Source organism: Leuciscus leuciscus (assembly GCF_965113295.1).
Source record: "Leuciscus leuciscus genome assembly, chromosome: 6".
Lineage (NCBI taxonomy): Eukaryota > Metazoa > Chordata > Actinopteri > Cypriniformes > Leuciscidae > Leuciscus > Leuciscus leuciscus.
Genome location: NC_138730.1, coordinates 4,512,493 through 4,524,996, shown reverse-complemented (window position 1 = coordinate 4,524,996; position 12,504 = coordinate 4,512,493). Strand labels below are relative to the sequence as shown.

Sequence of the window (12,504 nt, the reverse complement as noted above, 5' to 3'; positions counted from 1 at the left end):
ACCCTTAGAGAGTATCTGTGCCAAATGTCATGCGTTTATACCAATTTGAACGATTCTCTTGAAATATGCCATTAATCTGCTGCACTACATAGAAATATACAGAGCGACCGCAAAAATAGAAGTTCAAAGACATTATTTCTAAAGATGCTGCGCGCTTGTTTCTCTGGCGTATAAGGTCTATACACGCCTCAATGGTGTGTACGGCCCTGCATGAGGGCTAAATATATACACAGACACTATTAAAGCCACACTGAGTAGAAATTGTGTTTTTGTCAAACAGCGACCCCTAGAGTCGCCATGGAATACTTGCACTGTCGTAAATATATTATATTATAACGTTTTTACATGATTGCAGCTAAATCACAAGTAAATAGTCTATAGTCTAGGCCTACTGTATAATTGAATTTGTGTTGTTTTTATTGGAATGTAAACATTACAAAATGCCAGATAACATCAATTAAGTTAAATGTACGTCGCATTATTTCATAATATTGGCCGTTATGATGTCATTAGACATGATTATTGCAATTTACCATAATAGTTTGCAAATTGTGCTCGTTTACACTATTTACAACCTCTACGTAAGGCTTATTTATGATAATTATGTGAGATATTGAAAGCTGTTCTCATGATAATCGCAGGAATCAACGTCAACAGCGTCGTCTGATATCCCTCAGGACTACGTGATAAATACACCTCACAACACCTGAGTTCAGCTGGCAAACGAATTCGTGAGGCATAGCTATCTGATTTATCAAAACGATTCCATTTACACCTGGTCACATAAATGTATTTTTGCGAAACGGATTTAAATTCGATCTTCAATTCTCGCGCTATATGCAGATTTAATGGAGTGCACGTCACCGAAAGCAACAGATATGAGCTGCATTTTATAGATCATCAGCTAAAATTTCAAAATCAAAGACCGCAATAAGAGAGAGCAGTAACAGCCCTGGTAAGATCATTTCGTTTCTTTACTTTTAATGATGAAGATTGTGTGATAAGCGTCTGCGACTTACTTTCACTTTGATTTGCGATAGTTTGCACGTTGGCTTGATGCAGTTGCTCATCTGTGGTGATGCGTGTTCCAGCGTGTCGTCATATCTGGATATAACATATAGCCTATAACAAGCTCTCACACGTTTTTTTTTGTTGTTTTTTTTTGCATTTTTGGGAGGAGTACAATTTACATATGTGGTTTCAAAAACCATATGCATTTACATTCGTCTGGAATGCATCTCAGATCTCCTCCTGAAGTGGTTTGAGGGATCGGATTCAAATCCGTCTCAAATGCGTTTCGGAGGGCATTTAAACCTGGACTTTTCACGATCGGATAGCAATCCGATCTGAGAAAATGCATGAAGTGGCCAGGTGTAAAACATACGCACGAAAGCCGAAAACAAACGCTGGTTGGCCTCTCACGTCCAAATTTGAGGAAGTGGTGGGGGAAGTGACGTATGCCGTAAAGCAGTCGAATTTTGTAGTTCTTTTTGTGCTCTGGTTACTACCCGAACCCCGAAGTTACATAGGGCCAGTAAAAGCGATACAGACCCTGTCAGGCTATGGCAGACGTGTCATTCAACCTATTGTAAGTTGATGTACCATCACAAGGATCTTGGAAATATATTATGAAGGTTGAAAAGTTACATAGTGTTGCTTTAAGCACACAAGAAACACCTGAACACAATGAACCACATTTGTCCCAGTGAGCAAACCAAAGGTGACATTGACACGAAAGAACCTTAAAGTGTCATGAAACCCTGTTTTAGCTGATCGTTCACATCTCAGAGCTGGAGAAATCTGAGGAAATGTGCATGTAAAGCTGTGGAAAAGTGGGAGTGTAGAGGGTGGGAAAAGGGGAGACAACAACTAATAAAACACAGACTTGCAACACACTCATTAAACAGACACATGAATATTAAAATATGACTGCAGAGGGAAAAAAATAAATGGATCTGAAGGCACCTTGATGCATTTTAAAAATATAACAGAGTCGCTCAGAACCGGCTGACGTACAGAATAGTTCTCTCCAGCCCCGGCAGCCAATCACACGCTCCGAAAGCACGCTTCCACCTCAGAGACCGTGACGTCGCTTCCACTTTAGTTTTCAGCCCGGAAGAACCAAATTGCTCAGAAAAACACAAAAATAACCAATTTCCACTTATTGGTAATACTTATGAGTGCTTTTATTATTTTCAGTGATGTGCAGCCTGTACATATCTGTTCACATCTAAAAAAAAAAAGTGTTTTAGGGGGGTTTCATGACCCTTTAAAAATGATATGAAATTAATGTGTAAACTAATATAAATAGATCAAGAGAACATTGTATTTTTACAATGTTGGTAGTATATTTAAATGAACAATGTGTAGTCTTTCTCTGTATTCCCTGAACCTGGATATCCCTGTTTATTTGTCAGCAAAAGTCTGCTGGATGAAGCTAAACACGTTAGTTGATCAACATAAATCTGATTAATTTTCTTTTCTCTCTCTGTCTTCAGTCTGAGTGGATGCAGTATTACAGAGAAACAGAGTCTCATCCTGACTTCAGCTCTGAAATCAAACCCATCACACCTGAGAGAGCTGAACCTGAGCGTGAATAAACTAGGAAACACAGGAGTGAAGCACTTATGTGCCGTACTGAAGGATTCACACTGTAAACTGGAGAGATTGAGGTCAGTCACATTCACATACAAGAATCAAAATGCTTAAAATCACTTCAACAGTTTAAACTAAAACACTTTATACTCAATATCTCACAATGAGTCTGAGTTCACATTATATTTGTGCAAACATGTTCACCTTAGTATTTTGTGATCTGGTGAAATAAAGATGAAGATCTCTCTTCCTCTGTTTTATTTGCTTATGAAGATGATGTGACTTTACAGAATAAAGAGTTTTCTTTTCTCCTGTCTTATTTTCTTCTCTCTCTCTGTAGTTTAAGATGCTGTAATATGACAGATGAAGGTTGTTCTGATGTGACTTCAGCTCTGAAATCAAACCCGTCACGCCTGAGAGAGCTGAAACTGAGCAGGAATAAACTAGGAGAATCTGGAGTGAAAAACCTCAGTGATCTACTGAAGAACCCACAATTCAAGCTGGAGAAACTAGAGTTAGTATCATTATACTGTACAGCAATTACAGTGTGACTGAAGTTTATTTATTTGAAGACAGCAGGGCTTATGTTTCATTGTTTATAGCAGTGCACTTTCTGGGTTTTCCCTATTGCTCACATTTTTATGTGCTTTTATCTAGATAGTAATTGTTCAATTTCCAGCATTTGATACAATGTACTGATTGTGTACATGCAGAAATCTGCCTTTTCAACAGAGAATAAAGAAGAGAGACGTCAAATAAATAGTTGAAATGAAAGAGAAGAAACAGTGTCTTCCAGCACACAGAACTAGTGTGACTGGGTTTCAGAACAGACTATTGGAAACTAAATGCTGCTGTAGCTCTTCAATAAGATGATCATCATAGATGTGCACTATTGTTATTTCTCTGTCTTCAGTCTGAGTGATTGCAGTATTACAGAGGAACAGAGTCTCATCCTGACTTCAGCTCTGAAATCAAACCCATCACACCTGAGAGTGCTGAACCTGAGCTGGAATATACTAGGAAACACAGGAGTGAAGCACTTATGTGACGTACTGAAGGATTCACACTGTAAACTGGAGAGATTGAGGTCAGTCACATTCACATTAGAGGTCTGCTACCCGACCCGAGCCCGACGGGTCCCGAAAAATGTGCGGGGTTCGGGTTAATGTTTAATGAACAGCCTCGGGTTCGGGTCGGGTTCGGGTTTGTAACTAAGAAAAACTAAATAGACTATATATAGTTTGCGTGCCGTGTGCTTTGCCTGCTTGCTGTGTTGTGGTGACCGGCACGCGCGAGAGAGAAAGTACATGCGTGCGCAGATGTGCAATGTACATTTGGCTACACAGACACACAGGCTCTCTCTCTCAAATATATATATATATATATATATATATATATATATATATATATATATATATATATATATATCAATGATATAATATATAAATGATATAATGATAAAATAAAATAAAAAAAAATAAAAAATAAAAATTTAATTTTTTTTTTATTATTACATCATTTATACCACAAAACTGTTTTGCGCATGTGCTACCGCTCTCGCGCGCTATTTCAGTCACAACACAGACAGCAGACGACAGCAAGCAAACCATAAGTCTGATAAAGCAAAAAATTACTGAGGGAAAACTTATGACAGTTCCAAATGATGCAGGAAAAGCTGCAATCTGGAAGCATTATGATCTTGTCGTTTCAACCAGTAAAGAGCCCAGTGGTTACGTGCAGTGTAGAGCTTGCAAAGCTGTCTTGGCGTATGACAGCAAAAAGACAGGTACATCTTCTCTACAGCGACACACTGACCGTGGATGCACTCGTCCAACAGCAGGCCTAGCCGCTAGTAACAACAGACAGTCATCTCTTTCAGACTATCTATCTCCAACAGCCAAGTCAGTACCAGCTTCTGTAAAATCTAATGTAACAGAAAAATGTGTGGAGTTTTGCTGTCGGGATATTAGATCGTTTCATACGGTTGCTGGAAGAGGTTTTATTAACCTAGCGCAAGACCTAATGAATGTGGGGGCTGCATATGGCCGTGTCTCAGTGGACAGTGTGTTACCTAATCCCACAACCATCTCTCGGAGATGCAAGGAAACCGCGGCCTCCAAAAGACAGGCGCTGGTCAAAGAAATATCAGAGATCATGTCTGATATTAGTGTTGGGATGACCACCGACATGTGGACTGACGATTATCGCAAGATCAGTTTCTTAACTATCACTTGCCACTACATCACACCTGATTTTTTGCTTCGAAGCAGAGTCCTAACAACAGCGATGTTCCCTCCTGAAGAAGCAAAAACCGGTGACAACATACGGAGAGAATTACAGAGACCGCTCGTATCTGTACTAGGATTTGATGCTTGTGTTATGAACAAAGTCGTCTGGGTCACTGACCAGGGATCAAACATGATTGCTGCACTCGCGCCGTATCATCGACTGGATTGTCAGGACCATGTTTATAACACAGTTCTCAAACACGTGCTTGATTCTGCCGAACTACGAGACAGCGCACCAGAGGTCACACAGACTTTGCTGGCAGCAAAGGCACTTGTGCGATATGTCAAGCAAACGGGTATAATAAGTCAGTTATCAACAACTGTCAGGCAAATGTCAGACACCAGGTTTAGCACGGTGTTCCTTACCTTGGATTCAATTAAGCAGGTGTACGCTGAGCTTCGAGAAAAACTTGAAAGCCGAGGGGAGAGCCGAAAAATCGACGAAATATCTCCAGATGTCTTGGAGTTCCTGCTGGAATTTCTTCGCCCATTTTACCAGGCTCAGAGGGAACTAGAGGGTGACCAGTACCCCACACTTAACCTGGTTGTTTTGTGGCACGAGAGGCTTTAGCGCCACTGCAGACCTGTGGCGTCAGACAGTCCTCATCAGGCCATCATTCGTGAGCGGCATCTTGAATGGCTGAACCGCAAAATCAAAATCCAGACACTACATAAGATTGCCATATTCATTTGGCCAAAGTTCTGTCAGCTCCGCATACTGTCTCTCCCTGACAGAGAGGATATCCAGCAAGAAGCCAGGCGTCGGATAGCCAGCTTTACCACAGGCAACGAGCCAGCTGAACGGGTGGCTGAACCGGCCACTAAAAGAAGCAAGATAGTGGCAGAGTTTGAGGAGTGGGTAAACGTGCCCCTCGGTGAAACCGCAGATGAAGTTACGCAATACTCCAGCCGCAACCACGACATGGAAGAAGAGCGGGATCTCTTGGGTTGGTCGAAAAACAACAGCGGTGTTTTCCCCTTATTGTCAAAACTGGCCCGTAGTATCCTCAGCATCCCTGCAAGTAGCAGCAGCAGCGAGAGAAACTTCAGTGCAGCTGGACTAACTTTCAATCAGAGGAGGACGGCTCTGAAACCATCAACTGTCGACGCCGTTCTCTTCCTTCATAACTCACACTGAGAAGGATATATTTGTGTAAATAGTTTTGCAACACTGCGTGAACTTTTTAAAGTTTACAGTTTGAGTTCTAGAGAAATGTGTGACTGGTACACCTGTTCGACCACAGCAAAGTTACGTGATTGGTAAGTTTTTCTCTTACAGCTGTGCTTATAGGGCCGCTGCGCCTACATGTATTTGTTTACCGTTTCAAGCAATCATTAAATACAACATATTGCAAAAATGGTATTTGCTGTGAGAAACAGAGTGGACCTCGGGTTCGGGCTTAACATGTAATTGTCGGGTCGGGTCGGGTCGGGTTAAATGATCGCGGGTACGGGCCGGGTTCGGGCTTCAGTTTAAAGCCTGTGCAGACCTCTAATTCACATACAAGAATCAAAATGCTTAAAATCACATCAACAGTTTAAACTAAAACACTTTATACTCAATATCTCACAATGAGTCTGAGTTCACATTATATTTCTGCAAACATGTTCACCTTAGTATTTTGTGATCTGGTGAAATAAAGATGAAGATCTCTCTTCCTCTGTTTTATTTGCTGATGAAGATGATGTGACTTTACAGAATAATGAGTTTTCTTTTCTTCTGTCTTATTTTCTGCTCTCTCTGCTAATGTAGTTTAAGCTGGTGTGAAATGACAGATGAAGATTGTTCTGATGTGACTTCAGCTCTGAAATCAAACCCGTCACACCTGAGAGAGCTGAAACTGAGCAGGAATAAACTAGGAGACTCTGGAGTGAAAAACCTCAGTGATCTACTGATGAACCCACAAATCAAGCTGGAGAAACTACAGTTAGTATCATTATACTGTACAGCAATTACAGTGTGACTGAAGTTTATTTATTTGAAGACAGCAGGGCTTATGTTTCATTGTTTATAGCAGTGCACTTTCTGGGTTTTCCCTATTGCTCACATTTTTATGTGTTTTTATCTAGATAGTAATTGTTTAATTTCCAGCATTTGATACAATGTACTGATTGTGTACATGCAGAAATCTGCCTTTTCAACAGAGAATAAAGAAGAGGGACATCAAATAAATAGTTAAAATGAAAGAGAAGAAACAGTGTCTTCCAGCGCACAGAACTAGTGTAACTGGGTTTCAGAACAGACTATTGGAAACTAAATGCTGCTGTAGCTCTTCAATAAGATGATCATCATAGATGTGAACTATTGTTATTTCTCTGTCTTCAGTCTGAGTGAATGCAGTATTACAGAGAAACAGAGTCTCATCCTGACTTCAGCTCTGAAATCAAACCCATCACACCTGAGAGAGCTGAACCTGAGCGAGAATGAACTAGGAAACACAGGAGTGAAGCACTTGTGTGCCGTACTGAAGGATTCACACTGTAAACTGGAGAGATTGAGGTCAGTCACATTCACATACAAGAATCAAAATGCTTAAAATCACTTCAACAGTTTAAACTAAAACACTTTATACTCAATGAGTCTAAATTCACATTATATTAGTGTAAAATTCTTTACATTCATGATTTGTTTGTAAGATAATATCTCTTCCTCTGTTTGTGTCTTTCTAGTCTATATCGCTGTGGCATTACAGATGTTTCTTCTTTAACTCAATCTTTGACTAACTCAAAAGCACTGCAGTTTTTAAAAGAGCTTAATCTGAGACACAATAATATAGAAGACTCACAGCAGCGGCTCAGAGGCGTGATACGAGACTCAAACTGTGTCCTGAGGTGAGGAAACATCACTCTGAGATATTAAAGAGATCTTCATTTACCTCTGATATATGAACAAACCTTTCAAACATGCGTGAAAGGAAATTATCATTAAGCTTTATTGCAACAAAGGGTTTGTGTGAGAACAAAATGTGAAGTTATTGAAATGTTTAACACAAAGGAGGAAAGAGAACAAAAGCTCACTGTCTCAGCTTTATACATCAACACCTGCTTTATTAACTGTGTCAGTAGAAGTGAATCATTTCAGTGTGAAAACAGACTTGGTCAGATTGTAGGAAAACGCTAGCCTAGAAATCTAGACGCACCCTAGTGGCAGCAAAATGTATTTTGCAGCCAGGGTAGTCTAGCAACTCTCCATAGACTTTCGATCTGCAAAAACCTAAATTGGGTCAGGCAAATCACGTCGCTTATAGAGTAGGCGGGGCGGGCTTTACATAATGACGACAGAGTTGCGACAGTTACCTGGCTGCGACTTGAAAACAAAGAATGGCGGCTGCTGCTGGAGAACAGTCTTTCGAATCGGCTTTGTCCGCGACTCTGGAGGACTTGGAGTTAAGTTTTTCTTTGAGAAAAGAGCAAAGAACGGCACTTAAGTCATTCTTAAAAAAGGAAGATGTGTTCGTCGTTTTGCCTGCTAGATATGGCAAAAGTTGAATTTATCAACTAACGTTAGCTCCGCTGTTGGGAAAACGCTCTGGTTGGTTGAAGCGCTGTCCTATTGCGTGCAGAGGGAATTTGAAAGACAGCCATTTATCCCGCCCCTCGGATTGAGCCGGGTCTATGGTGAGTTTCCAGACCTAACATCTTGATGTAGGTCTGGCTTGCCAGGCTAGGAAAACGCTGCACTCCTGCTAAAATCAGTGCAGTTCCAGCTTCAGCTCACAGCGTCCAGCTCACATGAGAAATGTCTCTGTCTCTAGTGTGTTTTTACTGTGACAAGCAACACGTCACACTACTTTACACTTACTCTACTCTCAGTGATTTACTAAGAGCCTACAAACATGTTTAAACTAGAGGACAAACGGCTTTAACTAAAGGTTTGTGTTTGAACTCAAAATAACATTTGTATTTGCTCCCTGTGGTTTATTCCATACGCCGTACACTCATTAGTTTCTCCTTTACAGAGACTCAATAGGAGTCGCACCGACACACACACACAAACATATGAACATCATTCAGGTTTTACATCTATTATATTATAAAACACAAATATCTGTGCAAGATCATGTAAAGTCGGTAATTAATCTGATTACAGGAATTCAGTTTAACTTATTTTTACAAAAAAAAAAAAAACAGCAATTGAAATATAATAATTTTCTCTTCTGTTACACTGAACACTGATTGTTTTCTCTTCTGTTCCACTTTACAGAGATGAATATCAGTTGACCAACGTCAGCGGTGGATTGTTTACATCATGGTTTTAAATCTGTGAAATGATCATGAGAGGAGCAGAAACCATCAGGTGATCCACAGAAGAGTCTCACTACTGTCTATGAGGAGAAATAAATGTGTAAATGTGTTTCATACAGGTGGAAGAGACTCAGACTTCACAATTAAATAAAGCAGCGTGTGTGTTAGCATGCGTATTAGAAACGTGATATTGAATGAGTCATGTTGGTTTATTATTCAGCCAAATGATGGTTTAGTTGTAATTAAAGGTGGAACAGAGGAAGAAGCTCAGATGAGTGTCAGCAGAAATCTTCAGTATCAGGCCTGCAAATATAATAATGTTTGGATTGAACTCATCCATAATTATTAAAATATTTCTAATCATGAACGTGATTGTCAAGTATAGCACATAAATGTTTCAAAAGATATAAAGTTTACATGTAACTTTTAAACATTTACGTTATCTCTCTAACATTTTATACACAGAATATCTTTATTGTTTTATTGTATATGAAGTTAGTTATGTGTGTGTCTGTTGCTGATGATCTACTGTATATTGTCTTTGTAGAGGAGAAGAGACTTCATCCACAGAACAGACCGACTAAACATGTTTACCAGTTAACAGCATTTGTGTGTGTTTCACTCGCTCCTCAGATAGCAGACGGATGTGGGCCACTTCAGGCAATGATGCGGCACTGCAGGCCTTCTTATGGCCCGAATGACTAATCTGGGTGTAAACCAAATATGGCCCTCATTCTGACCCATACAATGTATTGTTGACTATTGCCACATACCCGTGTGACTTGTGACTGGTTTTGTGATCCAGGGTCATATGTTGCAGCAAACGTGACCCAGTTCTCTTAAAACATAACTGGGCAGGTTTTGGTAAAGATGAGGGACTATAATCACTGTGAATCTGAATGTGAACCTAAAGTGGCCCACACATGACACAGCAAATATGGCCCGATTACATTGCAACATATCTGGACAACATTTGACAAATGAATGGCACAGTCAGCACTGGCTAACCAGGGTGTAAGCCTTATGGCACAGTAAGCAACGTGTGTGTGTGTGTGTGTGTGTACTGTGCAGCACAAACACAGACAGGCTCTAGCTCTTACAGTCAGTTAACTTATGTTGTACATGTTGGTAGAGTGTCTGATTGAGAATTTTTTTTATGGTCTTGGAACGTAACTGAATATTTGGTGATTTTGAGTTGCTGTGTGTAAAAATCTTTGCTGTGGTTTCAAGCAGGACAACATTCTTGGGTCAACATTATTATTTTTTCATCTTGGAACACAATTCCTGTCCAGAAACCCTAACCCTACACATAACTTTCATAAAACATTGAAGTTTGAGTTTGAGTCTGCGCAGTACGCTCAGCCATCAGGAAGTGAGAGGTTCTAATTGACTTCGCTTTTCTCCGTTGAATCCAATGGGGTCGCTGTGTCCAGTTTATATACTGTCTATGGTGTGTGTACACTGATAGAGAATAATGTGTTCGAATTTTAAAGATGCGGCGCTGCGCGTCCAGTGTGCGATCCCATTTAGGCTTCTACTTTGTGGTGAGATCTGCTGGTATTTATCTCATTTTCCTGAAGAACCCCTAGTATCGAAGTAGCTAGGTAGTCTTTTGCTGTCAGGTCAGAATAGGATTAAATCCTCACTAGCTTGTTTAATTTATACCAGTAAATCTAGGAGTATCCCTACACTCTCGTGAAACAATAACAATCATTGACAACTATAGGCACATTGATCAAATTCATGCTTACCCTTCAGCAGAATCTTTCCTGGATCCTTCGTTGTCCTTGGTCTTGCAAAGTATAATATAATGCTCTGTCTATTACTAATAGAACTGTCTTTGTAAGCTGAAGCTTATCCAATCTCAACAGGGCAGTCCTGAGTGGATATTACACAGGCTAATTTACCTTGTATGCAGTTCAAGCAATAGAGTTGAATGCAGTTCAAAAATAACTTGTTCTCATCTGAGGTTTCCAAGTTAGGATAATACAGCAGAGTAATATGAGCAAAACTAATTTCAGTTAATAAACTGAGCTAGAAGAGAACTCATTTCTCCCCAGGGAGGCACACGACATCGAAATCAAAAATGCTACAACTCAAAATCAAAGAAGCAGTCATATATATATATATATGAAACTGGTTACATTTGTTCCTAAGCAATTTCTTGTTTTTTTCCCAGAGGAAATAAATCATGTGCCATCAACCTTGTTTCCCATATATGGGCATTATTACGTCCTTTCCGTCTTCTGCGCTTCGGGCCTCTGTGTAAGTGTGTGCGTGCATATGTATCTGGAAGTGTATATGTAGGTGTCACGTTTTGGGTTTGTTCTTGTCATGTTTCTGTGTCATGTCTTGTTTCCATGTCTGTCATGTGATTCCCTGTTTGTCATGTGATCCTGCCATGTCTTGTCATTGGTTAATTGTCTGATCATTGTTCACAGGTGTCCCTTGTTTTGTCATTAGTCTGTGTATTTAAGCCCTCATGTTTGCCATGTGTCTTGGTCAAGTATTGTTTCCTGTAATTTGGCTGTAGTGTGAGTTTCATGTTCATGCCACGTCATGTTTTTGTTTCATGTTTTATTTTAGTTACAATAAACTGCACTTGGGTTCTCATTTCTCAACTTGCCTCCAGTGGATCCCTTATTACAGAATACTTGACCTACAACAATGAACCCAGCGATTGCCCTCCTGAACCTACGCCAGGGGAATTTTCCCATTGAAACGTATGTGGCAGAATTTTGTGAACTCTCTCACCTGGTGGATTTTAATGATGTGGCGCTCAAAGACATTTTTAGGGTAGGTTTAAATGAGCCTGTTTGCTACCAGCTACCTGGGGGGAAAATCCACTGGTCCTTGGCCCAATATATTGACTATGCCCTATTATTTAGCGGTTCCTCATTTACTGTGGGTTTTGAGGAGAAGCCCCACAAACCCACAGTATCTGCCAAGCCTGAGCCACTTCACGTCATGCCTGCCAAGCCTGAGCCACTTCACGTCATGTCTGCCAAGCCTGCCAAGCCTGAATTTCTTCATGTCATGTCTGCCAAGCCTGAATCTCTTCACGTCATGTCTGCCAAGCCTGAATCTCTTCACGTCATGTCTGCCAAGCCTGAATCTCTTCACGTCATGTCTGCCAAGCCTGAATCTCTTCACGTCATGTCTGCCAAGCCTGAATCTCTTCACGTCACGCCTGCCAAGTCCGAGCCTGTGTCTCCTGACAAGATGGCCGCCGCCGAGCCTGTGTCTCCTGACAAGATGGCCGCCACCGAGCCTGTGTCTCCTGACAAGATGGCCGCCGCCACGCCTGAACCTGAGCCCTCAGTTATGGCTACACTAACAATCATGGCCACAGCCATATGGTATGTGTGGTCGGTGC

The 12,504-nt window shown here is 40.7% G+C and overlaps 2 protein-coding genes and 1 long non-coding RNA gene across 4 annotated transcripts in view; 2 read left to right on the top strand and 1 right to left on the bottom strand.

Moving 5' to 3' along the window:
* Positions 1–12,504, top strand: part of LOC309501907 (uncharacterized protein) — a 427,051-nt gene that overhangs the window by 118,018 nt on the left and 296,529 nt on the right. Inside the window, exons 10-11 of the mRNA XM_082174163.1 lie at positions 2,499–2,672; positions 2,936–3,109. Coding sequence (XP_082030289.1) covers positions 2,499–2,672; positions 2,936–3,109 — 348 coding nt within the window. The remainder of the gene's footprint in view (positions 1–2,498; positions 2,673–2,935; positions 3,110–12,504) is intronic.
* LOC309502046 overlaps positions 1–12,504 on the bottom strand; it is a 153,010-nt gene that overhangs the window by 10,691 nt on the left and 129,815 nt on the right. The window lies entirely within an intron of this gene.
* On the top strand, positions 6,436–9,312 carry LOC309502023 (ribonuclease inhibitor-like). The gene is made up of 4 exons (XM_082174347.1): positions 6,436–6,810; positions 7,210–7,383; positions 7,554–7,715; positions 9,088–9,312. The coding sequence occupies exons 1-4, from the start codon at positions 6,653–6,655 to the stop codon at positions 9,140–9,142; spliced, it is 549 nt and encodes a 182-aa protein (XP_082030473.1). The 5' UTR covers positions 6,436–6,652; the 3' UTR covers positions 9,143–9,312.

Bases quoted from the DNA above. Each gene is read 5' to 3' on its own strand.
- LOC309502023 (XM_082174347.1), top strand. From the start codon at position 6,653: ATGACAGATGAAGATTGTTCTGATGTGACTTCAGCTCTGAAATCAAAC. The intron at 7,384-7,553 runs GTCAGTCACATT...GTGTCTTTCTAG, and splicing joins TGTAAACTGGAGAGATTGAG to TCTATATCGCTGTGGCATTA. The intron at 7,716-9,087 runs GTGAGGAAACAT...TCCACTTTACAG, and splicing joins GACTCAAACTGTGTCCTGAG to AGATGAATATCAGTTGACCA.